Source organism: Somniosus microcephalus, chromosome 7, assembly GCF_052327205.1.
Source record: "Somniosus microcephalus isolate GS21.2 chromosome 7, FLI_Smic_1.0, whole genome shotgun sequence".
Taxonomy (NCBI): domain Eukaryota; kingdom Metazoa; phylum Chordata; class Chondrichthyes; order Squaliformes; family Somniosidae; genus Somniosus; species Somniosus microcephalus.
The window spans coordinates 190,953,096-190,970,729 of record NC_140993.1 but is presented as its reverse complement, the minus strand read 5'-3'; the positions used below and the strand labels follow the sequence as shown (position 1 = coordinate 190,970,729).

The following is a 17,634-nucleotide window of genomic DNA, read 5'->3' as shown; positions in this document are numbered from 1 at the left end:
AGATTTCCAGCATTCGCAGTATTTTGCTATTCTATTACAATTTCTATCAACCCTTGTTTTCTTATTACTCTTGGATACTTATTATCCAAGAGGAGTACTCTTGGATACTTATTATCCAAGGGGAATAGAATGACAGCACAGGAAAACAATTGCAGACATAAAAATTGCTGGCTGATTCCTTACCTCGCACAAATTCCAAATGCAGGACCAAGCCCTAGAGCAGTAAGGCTTACATATATCATGTGAGAAACAAAATTGTGCTGCTGGTTTCAATGGCTCAGTGGGTAATGCACTATTTGGTATGGAGTATCTGCTGGATGTGCTGATCTCAGCCAGGTTGGCAGTGGGGATGCAATTGTTGCCTTCTGAACCTTTGACCTGGAAAGGGAAAAATCAGTGTTTTCACTACCATTTCTATCCAGTAACTCTTGCCAGAAAGTGCATATGTGGATTTCTGGTGAGGGTAGGATCGGAATTAGCAGCAATTACCACCCCCACCCTTGGCCCACCCCTCCAAACCCCACCATGGTCAAATATTACCTGGACTTGCATATAAAGATTGATTGTTTGAGTGAGGTGCTAGAGAGCAGCTGATGCGTAGGAAATATATTGTAATCTAAATTACACTGCTTTCAAGAGAAGAGGGATAAGGGACAACACTGGGAAACAATATGCAGGATATTAAAAGCATATCATGAATTTTGACATTTGTTTGATATTGATAAACAGCTTGATGATCATTATTATGGTTACAACCTCATCTCAATCTCGAGATCACTCTGTAAATAAACAGTCACAACCTGAGAGTATTCTGCTGCATTGTAATATACAGTACTACAGAAATTTCATTGACATGTCATCATGAATATATAGTTCATTAGCATTATCCTTTGTTGCAATTAGGTACTGATAGGTTTAGAACTAATATACTGTAATGCTGGATTGTTTTAGGTTCAACAAATCTTACTTTAAAGAAAATGCCACTTTGGAAATTGAACATTAGTAAACTGACATTCAGTTGTCACAGATTCTTTGTTTTCTTTTCCTTACTGGCTGCAGGCTGACGGGTAGCTTTGTCCCAGACCTGATTGTAAGCAAGAGCAATCAGATGTGGTTACATCTGCAAACAGATGAAAGCATTGGATCAATTGGCTTCAAGATAAACTACAAAGGTAAATGATGAAAAGTATCCTGCATAACAAGAATGTGCATGGTATGTTTCGGACAGCGTTTCCATTTATGTGTTTGAATGACATTAACTGTTGCACATATTGTAGAAATCATAATCCGAACTGATATTCTGGATAACCCAATGTGAATTGCCATGCAAAGTGCAGAGGCAAAAAATGTCTTCATCAAAAACCAATGACCAAAACCGAAAACTTAAAAGAAAGGAAAATGTGGAAGGTATTGTAACCCAGCCCCTATGAGCCATGTATATGTAGCATTACAAGAAAATATAATAGATATTTTCATTTCTAGAAATAGTAATTTTAAAGCCATTTCAATTGCATGTGTTAATGATATCAGGACTTAATCACCCTTAATAATCAATAAAGGAAAATTCAACTCTACAAATCTCTTCAATCTTACCATACAATAACTGACTTTTAAAGGGGCCACACCTTTAAGCAAAGATGCTTCAAAAGTCTTTTTAAATTACCTTATGCACACAACTTGCCTAATTCTTCATTGTGAGCATCGTTGGCAAGACCAGCATTTATTGCCCATCCCTAATTGCCCTTCAGAACGAGATGGTGGGCTGTTAAGAGTCATGGGCCTGAAATTCAGCAATTTAGCGCCAGCTGTTAAGGCCGGTTTTGTGGAAAAAATGGCATCTGCCTCACTTCTGCCCACTTCCAGCGCGGGCTGGTGTTGGTGAGGGCAAGAAAAGAGGCGCATTTACCTTCATCTGAAGCAGGCATTAGACTATTAACATATTCAAATAAGGGGCCTAACGCCTACTTCTGCTACCTCTTACAAATTTGGCTTGCGTCTGAGGCAGCCAGCGCTAGCGATGTTTACTCCCAGGAAAACAAATGTTAAACAGCGTTGAATGGGGAAAAAAAGGTAAATACGTACCATTATCATCTCCGACCTCACTCCCAACTCTGACCTCCAGGCCCTCACTGATCTCACCCCCACCCCCAATGCTGACCTCGACCTCCAGATACTCCCGATGCTGGTCCCGACCTCCCGCTGATGCTGGTTCTATGCTGGCCCCGATCTCCAGGTCCCCCCGATGCTGGCGCCGAGTCCCGACCTCTCCCCTATACTGGCCCCGACCTTCAGGCCCCCCCAATTCTGGCCCCGACCTTCCCCCAATCCTGGCCCCGACCTCCTGGCCCTCCCCCAGAGTCTTTGCTGGGTATTCAGCGCATTCAGTGCTGGTTTGAACGCCACAACTTGATGGGCCGAATGGCCTCCTCCGTGCCGTTATGACTCTATGACTTATGACTCTATAATAATGATAATCAGCAGGCAGCACCAAAATAATGGCGCTGCCTGCGATCTTTTTACAGAGCTCGCCCTGTGGTGGCACCACCCGTTTTCAGGCGATATCGGATTTATAGGTCATTTACTGAAGGGTTACAATGAGGTGAAGTGCAAAGTACACCAATCAATTTCAAGAAATGCAGTAAAAGTCTGCAGATGTGTTCTGTAGCTAATGTTCCTTGAAGTCAAATAAACTGCAGAAACAAGATTTGCACTATAACCCAACAATTAATGCAAAATAAATCATACCTTGCAGCATGTCTTACACACTCCGCTGCACTAACTGAACATAGTATCAAGTGCACTTTCATGTTCAGGAGTTGCTAACCTGAAGTGACAATGTGAATGTGTTGGACTATTTTCCTGTTGTGTACAGATGAATTACATAACAACATTTATTTCTGCTAATGAAATTTGGTTAACATAAGAACGTAACTCAACCACACACATTTAACTCTATGTGGATTATATCATCATTAATGCACCTGAAATCGCTAATTTACTCCATTGTAATATTTGGAAGTCAAACAAATTAGGAGCACTCAACTGTGCATTGTTACTCAGTCAACCTCTCATTATGACACGGCAATCATTATTCCTTGAGATTATTTATTAACAGTGCCGATTAGTATATATTATAGATATTATATATTATGGGATAGAGTTTCTGCTTTGGGAGCAATCGGTGATCCGGGCACAAATTGTGCCTATTTTGAGAAGTATATTTTTTTACAAGTTTCTGCTCAAGCTCGTTTGCATGTCTCTGAACATAAAATTTGCCATGAACAAGTGCAATCGGGAAGTGTTTTAGAATGTAATTCAAAAAATGATTTGGGTTTAAAAAAAATCCTCGATATATTTAAGAGTGATAACTCGGTGCAATTTGATTAATACAGCTGAAAGTGGGATAATCACAAAAAAAAGCACTTTTAATCAGAGTGTCTACTCCACCAACTGAGTAACCCAATTTTAAATAACTGAGAATGACTTTAAAAAACTATACAGAACCATTAGCTAGTTACATTGGTGTACAGTAGTCAGTTTCTTAGTAAATTAAAAAAAAAATTATATTCAAAAGTTTTCAAAATGTGCCTATTATTGTCCTTGTGCCCAAAAGAACCAACTTAATTTTAAGAGCCTCATCGAAGTCCTGCAAACAAGTGCAATTAGCAGAAACTCCCAATGGTGATTAATTCACCCTGGGGGCATGGCCAGTTTTGTGGGCAGAGCTAGCTTCTAGCACGATGTCTTTTAAACTAGCGCAAAAGATCGCAGAAATTCGATTTGCGCTGGATGTAATTTGCGTTTGAACTTCCATGATCTTTGCATTGGTTTAGCCGATTTCGGGCAAATTGCACTGAAAAAAATAGCGCAACCCTAGTGGAAAGTCCAGTCCTGTATATTTATATATATATTGCATTATATATATATTGGGCTGGAAATTGCAGTCGGAGGCTTCCGGCGGGCAAATGCCGCCGAACTGCAAGTAAATTACGCACCAACGCTGCCTTGACCGCTTGGGAGGAGCCCTCCCATATTCGGGCGAACGGGTGTCTCATTTCGTGGTGGTCTGCTGCATGCTTCACAACTCAATTCATGAGAGCGCAGCCCTTACCACCAGGCATTGAGGAAGAGGACGAGGAGGAAGGGAGTAGGCAGGCAGGCAATTCCCCTTCCAGATGGGCTGTACGTGAACACCTCATCAGACTCCAATTCCAATGAATGAGACCCCAGATCCCCGTTGCTCACCACATCCCCATCATATCATCCCTCTGTCACGGAATATCACAGCGTCCTCCTGGGTACAAAGCTGAACTGAGAGCCACCATGAAAGATTCCAAACAAAATGAATAAATTAATCATAATCCAATCAACATTACACTATCAAGTAATTACCCTTGTGCAATCCCTTAGTGCCTGTCATTCAGGTGCCCTTTCCTGATCTAATGCTGCTACAAAGTGCTCCCCCAGTGGCTCCAGAATGGCTGGTGGAAGACTGCTGAGTTTCCATGAGGGAGACTTCAGATGGCCTTGCAGGTTGACCTCGAGCAGCTTTGGCCCTCGAAGGCCAAAGGCTGTCGACTGCACCACCTCGGCATGGGCGGCAACAGTCTGGGCTGGCTGGCTGACGGGCAGCAGCAAGGGCATTGGCGGAGTGGTAGTGTGCTGGGAACAGGAATGCTGTCATCCTGAGAGAGGACAGCAGGGTCCTGCGCCACTGACCCACTGCCACTCCCCTGGGGTGGCACCTCAGCATTCCTAGCAATCTGTTGGAGCACAGATTGCTGGGCTGCTGCGACACTCTTCAAGGCCTGGTTGACAATGATAAACCCAACACGATGGAGGCAGTCTGAGCTTCAGTGGCATCAAACTGACACTGCATGAGAGCAGTTTGGGCTTTCGCTGCAGCACTAAGACATTGGTTTGCTTCCGCCTGTGCTGCAATGACAGCCGCAACATCGCCCATCACACACATCATCATGTCTGGGACTACACGGTCTCTTCCAGAGTTTTCCATCATTTCCAGCCTGGAAATCCTGGGCTCCAAACTCTGCACAAAGTCCCATACAATGTTGGAGGCGGACTCCTCCATGCTCCTTGAAATTGCCAAAAGACTCGCTGGCAGGCTTGCCATTGCACCTAGCAATTCGGTGTGCATGCCCATCACCCTTCTTCTGAAGGCTGCCCCATCGATGCCATCATCTAAGTCCTGTCCAGCAGAACCCGCGTGCGAACTCACCCTCCGGGGAGCTGGGCCCCGAGCTACCGTTTCCCCCTGGCCTTGCTGCAGCCCGCTCGGGCCCGGTGCCTCACCCTGTGCAGATCCCGCTTCTATTCTAGCCTCTAAAGTACGTGCAGTGCCCGTTTCTGAGTTGGTGTCTGTGAGTGACAGATGCAGTGACGCTGTGCCGCCGCCTTCTCCCCCCTCGCTCTCCTGCATCGCTATGAGGGACAGGCTGGCCTGGTGCTTGGTCTTGATTATCTGAAAGAAGAAAGGCACAACAGTCGGGTTATGGTGAGGGGAGTGGCGGGGCGGGGGGGGCGGTGGGGTAAGCAAGATATGCATGCATACAGCATCAGCAGCTTGAAAGTGAGAAGAGATTGTGTGATGAGGGGGAAGTGGGATGTGAGAAGAAGGATTAGGAATGAACATACCATTGCTGTCCCCAAGGGCTTCAACTTCGCCGGTTGCCATGGCCTCGATGACCTGCCGCCCAATGATCTCCAGCACTTGCTCCTCAAGCTGGCTGGGGTCCTGCATGACAGCTTGCCCCCACACCGCCTGTCTGCCACTGTTCCCTCCTGTTATACGTGACCTTGGGCTGCAAGAGAAAGGGAAGTGTGTGAGTGAGTGTGGTGCAATGTGTTTGGGTGATGTGCCTGCCATAGTTGAATAGCTGTCGGTGTGAGTGTTGCAGCAGTGGTAAGGTTGTGAGGGTGAAGCTATGATTGTAAGATATGAGTCATGATAGGTAGAGATTGTTGGTAGCTGGGGTTGTGGTACATTGAGCACTGTGTGAGGCTTGTGGTGCAGATGGTGGGAAATGGCATTTTCTGAAGCATTCACTCACCTTGACTTGCTGTGTGAGGTCATTAAACTTCTTGTGGCACTGGATCACCAAGCTAGGGACCACAGTGCTAGCTGTCACATAGCCAGCTATCTCCTGCCAGAGCCTTCGAGATGTATGGGGCGAGAGCTTCCTGCCAGTCTGTGGGAAGAGGACAGCCCACCTCCTCTCTACAGCCACCTCCAGAGCTGTGTCTGAGAATCTTTGGGCTCTCTCCCTGTGCTGAGGCTCAACCATCTGCTTCCACTACTGTCTGCTTCCAGGTGAAGTTGGAACTGAATTGACAATGCGTCTCCCCTTTAAGTAATGTATAAAGCCTGTACCAAACCTGACTGGGAATTAGATTGGACCCGATATTGGTCCACCTGTTGAGTGGTAAGCCAATGAGCAGCAGTTTTCACGCTGAGATCAGCACTATAATCATGTTAATGAGGACTGAGCACCAAATTTGCGTGCTACTTCGACCATTTTGACCTGGTACAGCTTAATATTGTTGGACCATGACACTGCCCGTTTTGTGGCCATATATACATTTTTTAGCCCATGGTGTCATCATTAGGCCATTTCCCCACGAGACATACCTGAACCTTAAAGCTTGGGAGAATATTATATTATTTTGTATTTGAAATTCACAGGATACATTTTTTTTTACATTACGTGATGCCAAAATCATATGCTATTTTGAAGCTGTTAAATAAATATCACTTGGATTTTTTTTTAATAATGCTCCTGCGAAGCGCCTTGGGATGTTTTACTATGTTGAAGCTGTTGTTAAGCTGATCATAATTCATCAACTATTTCTGAATACTCTTAGATTAGATTATCCAGTGATTCAATGCAGTGATCATAGCTTTGGGGTTATTCACTCTTCATTGAAAGTGCACACTCTGCAGTATAAAACAGTAAAAATCTTTGTTTTGCATGCTTATTTTTTTCTATATAGTTTTTGAAGGAATATTTTTCTTTGCTCCATTTCAAGCAGTTGGGAACTGTGTTTCCATTTTTTCAACCTGGGATGAGTTATCCTGTATTATAAGCTTCTCTGCCTGTGAAATAATTTGCTACTAGTCTACATCATTCATACAGCATTCCACTTGAATCTACCAAGTGATATTTTATTTTCAAAACTTGACCTATAGATAAGTCCTACAGTCCAAACATTTGATTACCGTGATATGGATTGAAAGTTTATCCCGAGTCAATTTGAGCATAGTCTTCAATAAATCAAAATAGAGCTATAAGCTGTTTTCGGAAATTGGATCCCTTATGAAAATATAGCCATACCAATAACAGGAAAAGAACAGCTGATCCTAGTTAACCAAGAAAACAGTATTGACTGATAACACAGCACTGTTCAAATTGGATAAGAAAAGTGAATAATATGCAATTTTTCATGGCAGAATCACTGTTCTGCATCAGGCAAACTGCTGCTTCGCTCATCATGCAGGCTGTCAGGTGTTGCCAGACATCACAGCAGTTTTAGTCTTAGGTGGAGCAGGATTGTATTTAAGTAGCTACCTAGTGGGTGTGTTAGGTGCTATCCACATCAGTCACTGCACAGTCATACTTGCCTTAGAGTGTTTCCCATGTGATAATTAGCAATGGTTTTCCTACTACATTTTCAATCTTCTTTATCACACTGCTGGCCTTTGATATACTCCCCAGCCCTTTTAAGAACTTTCCATTCATTCTCCCTCAACCCCCGATAACCCACCTCCACGGCATGAACCTTACCTTTCCATCTTGTATCTCTGCCCTCAGCCACTATCTCTACAGATTTCAGCAGCTTTCTTTCATGTACCCTTCTCTCCCATAGAGTCATCAGTTCATGATTTTTAACTTGTTGAGCTAATTATCTTCAAGAGAAAATTTGCTTATCCACAAGTTCTGCTGTCTTTCTCTAATCATCTACAATTCACAAGAATCCACCTTATTTTTCTTTCTTTCTGCTAGTCTTCAGTTGCTGGCCCTCCTTCACAATGTCAGTTAACACCTGTCCTCTTTGGTGGCTGTCTTTCACCTCTTTGATCCGGGGCTGCAATGCACCTTTACCAATTCCTGGTAGCATGTGTGAATCTCTACTGAAGCACTGTAGGCCGACAGGATATTTCCCAAATTGGACATGTATCCTGAACTGCGCACCCTGAAGGCCCACCAAGCTCTACCTCACCAAATCCAACCTAGTTGGTAGTACGTCATAATCATTCCTTAACAAGAAGCTAAACCGACTTGGACCCATTAACCAAAGCTGGTTTTGAGATTTATTTTATGTTTTTATGCTGTCCTTCCACACCTGACACTCCTGTGCAGACTTTTACCACTCCGTGTTTTTCCTCACTAGCTCTCACTTTCCATGTTATCAACTCACACCCCCTTGTAGGAATTGTAATCCCTCTTTTCTCCTGTAATTGCTCTCACTACCTCCCTGAATGTTGCTTTCCCAATCACGAAGCATTACATTGTTAATAGAACCAAAGTAAGTGGAACATATTTAAACACTTGCCTTTAAATGTACAATACAGAATGATTTGGCTTTTCACATCAGTAACTCGCATTATTTGTTTTTCAGTTATTCTTATCATTTGCAAGTTTTTTTTTCCGGGATTTCAGCATATTGTGATTTCAACTGACGAGTTACAGAAATTCTGTTAATCTACCGAAATATGAATGTCTTTATACTGTAAGCAATTAAGAAGAATATACATTTTGATGTGCAGTTGAAATTACATTTAAATTAGTTTGATTTGAAATTTGGTTTTGTGCTTTTGCAGTTTATTTTTCCAGCAAATAAATTACAATTATAAAGCTCAACTAGTTGATTTCAGCATCTGCACAAAGTTAATACAGTAAATAATTAGCAATTTCTCTAATTAATATTTATGTTGTATTTACATGCAGCATATGTTTTATTTGCAAAATATTTTGGTACATTTCAGTTCCTATTTATCTAATGCTTAAATTTATCTTTTTAATTAAATGTCTTTGCTTAAGGGTTGGTATTAATAGCATTTAAAAAAAAATAGGATTCTGATTAATTCAACATTCTTCCTCTTTTGTAACTGTGTTGCCTTTTTTTAAGCTGTTTAAACTGTAGGATCAATTTTGACTTTTAACATGGCAGTGGCCCAGATTATTTTGTGGGATTCCGAGGAGCATGTCTCTGGGTTCCACACAAATAATTTCAAACTTACCTTTGCTTGGCCTCTTTGGTTCTATCGGCCATAGAACTGATCCATTTATTTACAGCATGTGCTCCGGTTCCAACCTAAAATGGTATTCGAGTTCCTATGACCCTGATTTGCATATTAAATAGAACCTACTGCCTGATACAGGAGGGCGCTTTGGGCGCCTGGTTCTAGGCTTCTTTCAAAATGGCGTCAGCCACATCGTATGGGTTATTGGGGTGGTGAGGCTTCCAACCCCATTTTGTGGGCGTTGCCGCTCCATTAATGTGCAGGGCGCCAAAGGTCTGCTGCACTTAAGAGGAAGCAACAGATGCCCCTCTGATGGGGAACCCATAGAGCTGAGTTAGAGGAAGCTAGGAATGTCCTCTCTCATCTCATTTGTAGGTGAACACTTAGGTATTGTGGGATTGTTCCAGGAAATTCTGGAGCACTGCATTGGGGGCAGAGACCTGTGCCTAGAAAATCAAGCGTGGGGATGAATCCCCATGCCTCAATGGAGAGGCTCGAGCCGCATGACACATTGGACCTCAAGCCTCAATAACATCGAGCCAGTGAGCTGCAGATATCTAATAGGCGTTCGCTGACAACTTGCCGGTGAAGAGAAATCGAACATCAGGTAATTGGTTAAAGGGGACCGGAAAGGTGGCAGCCGGGTCGGGTGGGTAGTGGTGGCAGGGAGGGAGGGTAGTGGTTGGTGGAGATCGGGGGTGGGGCGAATCAGACGCCTGGATCAGGGATGGCAGAGGCCCGGATGGTGGAAGGGGGTGGAAGCGGTGGCAATCGGGGGAGGGGGTAGCGGTGACCGGCAGTGGCTCGTGGTTTTAATATGTGTTCGGATCCTCTCGGCTTTACATTCAGGTAGGTATATTTTACACATTTGCCTTGTTGATTGTAGCCTGCAACGATCCCTTTAAGGATCGCCTGTAAGGCTGCATGTTGGCCTAGTTTTCCTGAATGCAGCCTGTGCCGACTACCTCAGAGCAAACCAATATTCCAGACGGGGCTTCAAACGGGCCTGAAAAATGGGCGCTACACTGTCAAATTTCTAGGCCCTGATGTAAGGGAGCACCCTCCCACTTTCTTTAATCCCTGTGGCTGGAAATGCTGATCTTTCAGGTGCAGGACAGAGGAAAATCTATTGTTTTTCAAATGCAAACAGATATCACAAGGTTAATTTTAATCTCACTGGTTCAGCAAGAAGCTGACAGGATCGGATCAGCCGTCCGTTTTACATTGTACTGATTCCAGTGGAAAGTAAATCAGTCCGGGTGTAAAATGGATGGCTGATCCGATCCTGTCAGCTGCCCACTGGGCCAGTTAGATTAAAATTCCACCCACCCCCCCCCCGCCCCCGTATTTTGAAGATAAATATATTTTAACTGGTGGTTGTAAAACCTGCTGCTGTTTAAAAGAGAAATGGCAGCACTGGAGGAAGCAGCCAACCTGGGCAACATGGTTTGCAGCCAAATTGAAGAAATGAGTGGCAAACTTCATGGAGATGGATCTGCGTGTCGTCATAACAGAGGCACTGATCAGGAGTGAACAGTCTGTTTGGAGTTGGAGGGCATGGGCCAGAGACCCGCTAAAAAGGTAGTGCATGCTTTGCGGATGTGGGTTTCTGTGGTGGTGAGTGTCACCTTCTTGACCCCAGGACTCCTTTGCAGTGCAGGAAGAAGTTTAACAACCTCACCAGAGCAGCCAAGGTAAGTTACCTGCTCCCGACCCTTCCTACAGTCTCTTTTTAAATGCTCGACATACTTCACTGGTTACCCTCTTGCTGCCAGAGGAGTCGGAGATCAAAGTGGGGTATGAAGTGGGGTTTGACAGTGGGAAGTGGAGACTTCCTAGACATCACTTGGTTCCAGAATCTGTAGACTCAAATCGCTGGGATCCTGCTCTGAAAGAAAGGATGCTGGATGAGCATCACGCTCACACGGAGGCACTGAGGACCATCTCTGAGGTCTAGAGACAGATTGCAGATGTCACAATGAAGCCCAATGCTATACTCCGTGCTAATAACTGAGAAGGATTTGATACAATGCAGTGGTGGCACCTGGAGCATCTGCTGCTGTATTACCTGATAGAGAGGCCGCCAAACCAGCCAGTGCATCCAACGCTTTGATCAATGCCCTTTAGGCCTTGGGGAACTGTCTGCAGAGAATAATGGCAACCAGCTTCTGAGAGATTTGATGCAACATCTCTCGGGGTCAGCAGGATCTAATTACTATTATCAGGCCAGCCCTTCCACTGATCAATGGGCACTCAGATGCAGGATTCGGTACAAATGGCATGGCTTGCATCCACCTTTATGATGTCATTCTTATAACAAATGAGGTGGCCTCCGGCTGACCCTGCAAGCTCTGTGACAAAAAGTGTCAGGACCAACATGTTTGTGGCATCAATGCAAACATCAACCAGAGCGGTTCTTCAGTGCATGGAGTGATACTTGGATTTTCAAAAAACATTCGATAAGGTGCCACATGAGAGGTTATTACACAAAATTGGGGCTCATGGGATTGGGGTAATATATTATCATGGATTGGGGATTGGTTAATGGACAGAAAACAGAGAGTAGGAATTAACAGGTCATTTTCGGGTTGGCAGGCTGTAATTAGTGGAGTAAAGCAAGGATCAGTGCTTGGGCCTCAGCTATTTACAATCTATATCAATGACTTACTGAGGGGACCAAGTGTAATGTATCCAAGTTTGCTGATGATAAGTTAGGTGGAAAAATAAGTTGTGAGGAGAATGCAAAGAGACTGCAAAGGGACATAGACAAGTTAAGTGAGTGGGCAAGAATATGGCAGATGTAATATAATGTGGAGAAGTGTGAAGTTATCCACTTTGGTAAGAAAAATAGAAAAACAAAATATTTTTAAAGTGGTGAGAGATTTAGTATTCAGAGGGACCTGGGTGTTCGTGTACATGAATCACAGAAAGTTAACATGCAGTTACAGCAAGCAATTAGGAAAAGAAATGGTATGTTAGCCTTTATTACAAAGGGATTGGAGTATAAGAGTAAAGAAGTCTTACTGCAATTATATACGGCTTTGGTAAGACCACACCTGCAGTACTGTGTACAGTTTTGGTCTCCTTACCTAAGGAAGGATATTCTTGCCTTAGAGGGAGTGCAATGAAGGTTCATTGGACTGATTCCTGAAATGAGGGAATGGTACTATGAGGAGAGATTGAAGAGACTAGACCTATATTCTTCCCTAGTGTTTAGAAGAATGAGAGGTGATCTCATTGAAACATATAAAATTCTTCCAGGGCTTGACAGGGTAGATGCTGGGAGGATGTTTCCTCTGGCTGGGGAGTCTAGAATTAGGGGTCACAGTCTCAGAATAAGGGGGCGGCCATTTAGGACTGAGATGGAGAGAAATTTCTTAACGTTATGAATCTTTGGAATTCCCTACCCTAGAGAGCTGTGGATGCTCAGTCATTGTGTATATTCAAGATAGAGATCGGTAGATTTTTGGATACTAAGGGAATCAAGGAATATAGGGATAGTGCGGGAAGGTGGAGTTGAGGTAGAAGATCAGCCATGATCTTATTAAATGGCGAAGCAGGCTCGAATGGCCTACTCCTGCTCCTATTTCTTATGTTCATGTGTTCTTATAAGCATGATAGTGGGATTAGACTTGGTGGCTCATGGGGAAAAAACCCACCAGTGCAGACTTGATGGACTGAATGGCCTGTTTCTGTACTATAACATTATCTGATTCTAGAGCCACATAGCTGCCCCACAGAGGGGAGACAGCAGAAGAAAATTGAATGTTCAGCAATGTTGAAGGTTGCAGGAAGAAGTGAATGGCACAGAAAGCTGCTACTGCACCACACTGGTTTCAACTGTAACTTTGACCAGGGGAGTATTGGTGTTGTAGATTGGATGGAACCAAACTGGGGTATTCAAGCAGGAAATGGTGAAAGAGTTGAACATGTTGTTGGGTGATAATGATCTGTTCAAGGGTGATGAAACAATGAGCAGTTGTTTGAGAAGATAGATGGCTCAAAGTTGGATTCAAAGAAGTGGGTTCAGCAAGATAGTTTTGAAAGGGATGGAAACAGTGGTTAAGAATATGGGACCAAGAGGAAGTCAGGTAGTCAAAAATTCTGTCAAAAAGAACTTGAGGGAGTAGTGAGTTGGCTTGATAGTGAAAATAAATTTGATTAGGGCTGGGGAAGTGAAGACAAATGTTGCTGAGTGTGGATGGGATGGTGGCTGAGGCCTGAGGCGAGGGTTTCTGAGGGGCTGGGGGGAGGGGGGGCGGTGAGGCAATGGCAGGTGAAAGAATAACATTGATTTTAGAAACAAAGAATTTCACTAGTTTCTCTTAAATATGAGAAATAAGTATTGATGGTGCTAGGAAACGAGATTAGAAGAAGCAGATAGTGGTGCAGAAAATAAATTTTGTATGATCCTTGCCCTTCAGGATGATCCTGAAATGACAGGAGGATTTGGTCGTGAAAAGGAAGGGATGGTATTGCTTGACATTGTTAATCTAGCTCCGATGGTGGACAGCAAGGCACGTTATATGCTATGTGTACTATAATCTGCAGACCATAGGCTTGAGTCCATGAAGTTTACTGTTGTACCGAGTAGAACAGTGGTGGTGGGAAACCATCGGAATCTGATGGAAACAAGCATTGAAAATGGTAGCAAGGCAGTTATTGAGCAGATTCAAGGAGGCACCAATGTTGATAAAGATGGCAGGCCAGAAATGAAGGAATGCTAGTGGGGCATTTTATGCAAAATTGGGCAGGGAGATTTAAGGCAAGCTGGAAATGTGTGTCCTCTTTCCTTTCTAACTACTGCTCCATTTCCAACTTTCCTTCCTTCCCTAAATTTCTGGAATTAATCATTGGATCCAAATTTTACATCCACCTCTCTACCCGAATTGCTTGAATCCGGCTTCCATTTCTCCCACAGCACAGAAACCTGAACACTCTGTGTGACTGACCATGCTGGTTTATCCTCGAGCTCTGTGCAACTTTTGGCACAGTTAACTATGACAGTATCCTCCACAGCCTCCTTTGTGGTCCGTCTGAATAAAATTGAGCTCTCATGGTTCCATTCCTACCTTTGCCAAAATGACCAGCCCATCTCCTGCAGTAGCTTCTCCTCCCATACCCATATGGTCACCTCTGGTATGCCAAAGCTTCTGTCTGTGGCTCATTCCAATTTCTCATCTATATGATGTTGTTAATTCCTTCCTTACCCTTTAAACAAATTCATACAACTAGAGGCAGTAATATGTTTGGTAATTCACTTAATTTATTACCGACAAAACATTAATCTTAACCAACCATACAGAATAGCGCATGTTAGCCCTGCGTCCAAAACTTACTGTGCATAGATTTAATGAGAAATTAAGATGGCTTCTCTAAATCTCCCAGTGTTTCCTTCTTTCCTCCTTTTCTCCCTTCTAAGTGAAACATGGCATCTGTCTCTTATACCCTTTTGGTTTATGGTTCTCTTCCTGCTGAATGCAACCCTTACCTCATGTTTTCCAACTATCCATTTGTTTCAAATAGTTTACCAAACAGAGATAAGAGGCCTCATTCATACCCCTTTCACATTAGAGTGTTACCTCTTATTTATTACCTCCCCCCACCCCCCCCAAACCATCTTCTGATGTAAACAATCCTGTGTATGCACTCATGGCACTACCACTTTTATCACTAAAAGCTTGTGTTTCACTATCTTCTCATCAGCAGTTTTGAGAAAGGTTTTTTGAGAACATGACGGGGAAAGACATTTTTTTTGAGAACATGACTTAAACAAATCCTTTCCATATTATAGCTTTGTCTACATTAAAACAAATGCAAAGTAAAAACATCAATATTCTTACATATGTTGCCTCTCAGCAACACTATCTGTAAGCATGGGTGTTAGCTTTTAAATGTAAGCCAGTGATTCCTAGCTTTACATCTCCTCTGTCACCCTTGATTTCATGACTGTGCTGTGCTGTGCTGTGCTGTCATACTGCCCATCAGACACTAAGTTGTGGGTGAGACAGTTTTTTTTTGCAGCTCAACACTGGCAAGATTAGATCCATCCTGTTTGACAGTTGACAGAAACGCCACACCCCAGCCCAATCGCATCCCCCTCCTGGATGCCCACTGAAGCTCAATGTGGCAGAGCCCAACTGTCCATGCCAGTGAAACTCTCATCCAGCTTTTTTTCACCACCAGCAATGTGGTTCTTGGTTGGCTCCTGAGCTCTGTATTACAAATTCCAACTCATCCTGTACTTTAGCAGTTAAATCCTGTTCTACACGAGATCCTGCTCATCTATCACCCCTTTCCTGGCTGGCCTCCCTTGGCTTTCATCCCTCAGCACATGGACTTCAAAATCTTTGTCCTTGCTTTCAAATTCCTGCATGGCTTTGTACCCCTATCTGTGCAAATTCTACCATTCCTATATCCCTGTCAATACCTACCAGCCTTGCAACACTGGTCTGCTGCCTGAGCTCCACAATCAATGATATAGCCTTCAGCCAACTTGCCCTCACACTTTTGAACTCCCTCCTCAAGCTCCTTCATGCTGCTATTTTTTCCTCATCTCGGCATCGTCCTTATAGCCTTCCTTGTCAGCCTTTGGCTATCCTCCCACTTGCTTCCATCGGATTTAATTCTGAAATATGAAGTACCTTGGCATGTTTTGCTGTGTTAGAGGTGCTACACAAATGCAAGATGATATTTTGTGTGGTCAAAGAGATGAATAATTGATTAGAACTGAAGCTGTCAGTTTCCTTATTGCCAATATTAGAATAACAGTGCTACTTGTGATATTGGAAAAACTTTACCTTCATATTGGTCCTGAAATTCTATGGGGTTTCGCCCTATCCCTTACCGCAACTTTGGCAGGAAATCAGGGAAACTCCCAGAGAAACAGTGCAGCTGTTTATGTTGTTTCTCTGGGTGTTCTGTCAGTCTCCCACTGAATTTATGGGGGGAGGTCAGGAAAACCCCAGTGGAATTTCAGCGCCATTGTCTAGTTCAGTACAGGTCCACAATCCCTTATCCGCAATTCCGAAATTCGAAAAGCTCTGAAAACCGAAAGTTTTTTCGTGGAGCGTCACTCGTGTGCACGACATGACCCGAGTGGCGCCAAACATGACCCGACGCGGCCGATGCTTGACCCACGCAGGTGTGAGGCGTCAGTTGTGTCTCAGCGCTGCTACTAGCCACACGTGCGTCTGCTGCTCTCTGATATTTTTTGTTATTTTGTGATTTTGAGTTTAATTTCACTGTGAAAATGTCAAAAAGAGCTGCAGATACCCCTACCGTTCTGAAATCCGAAAAAATCAGAATTCCAAAACACATCTGGCCCCAAGGGTTTCGGATAAGGGATTAATAACCTGTATTATAGCATGTTAGGTGCAAACTAATAAAAGCGGTCAGTCGAGGGAGACAGTCAACTTCCAGTATCTGCTGGTAGTCTAAGGGTTAAAGTAGCAGAGAATGTAGAAAGTTCACTCTTCGTTTTACTAATTGTATCAAAATAATAATTTGGAATGCACACTGAATGATTCACAAGAAGAAGAAAAAGTTGCTCAATTATTCTTCTCATTGCAGCATTCCTCTTGGTTTTGCTTACAGAACGAGATGGTGCATGTTATCACAAGCAAATAATGTCTTTCTTGCATTCACTCAGCATAATTTAGATACATTTTCCACATACATTAAAATAAAACATTCCTTCAGGACCAGTGCCAAGGCTAATTATGTCAGGTACGTTGCAACAGTAGGTAATTATAGCTATTTTAGGGCAAACTTTCTTGATATTATGACCTTAATGAAGGGGACACTACACAAAATGGAATGCTTTAGCTGTCCCAGGATTATGAAAATAAAGCCATATAGTTGATTAGGTTATACTTCAAAAAACCATTTTGTAAGTGCTTTAGAATGGAAGTGAATGTTAAAGCACTGCATTGAAGCTTTTAGTGCGTCCTCCATAGTGCTTGAATATTGGATTTTACACTGTACTTAGTGTAATTATAAGCAGAAACAATGTAATAATGTGTTTAACTTTGGATCCTTAAAAAAATAATTTATTTCCTGTGGCATTTCCCATGGACAAAAATATTAAACAGAATTTTAAGATATTAAACAGAATATTATCTATAATTTTAGAAAATGCTGGAAATACATAGGTCTGGCAATATTGTAAAAAAAACTGGTTAAAGGTTTGGGTGCAACCTCACTGAGAAATAAGAAAGTTCTTAATTCTGTTAAATTGCTTGCATCTAAAACATCAATTTACCATTTCTCTTTATTGATGCGAATGAACCTACTGTCTTTTTCCAGTATTTTCTGTTTTGGTTTCAGATCTTCAGTATTTTTTTCTGATTAGAAATAATCTATGCTGGTATCCC

General features: G+C 43.0%; 1 protein-coding gene across 1 annotated transcript in view; it reads left to right on the top strand.

Annotated features, from left to right (window-relative positions):
• The window catches only part of csmd3b (CUB and Sushi multiple domains 3b), a 1,929,854-nt gene that overhangs the window by 1,206,113 nt on the left and 706,107 nt on the right, over nt 1-17,634 (top strand). The window contains exon 10 of the mRNA XM_085993978.1: nt 1,060-1,172. Coding sequence (XP_085850104.1) covers nt 1,060-1,172 — 113 coding nt within the window. The remainder of the gene's footprint in view (nt 1-1,059; nt 1,173-17,634) is intronic.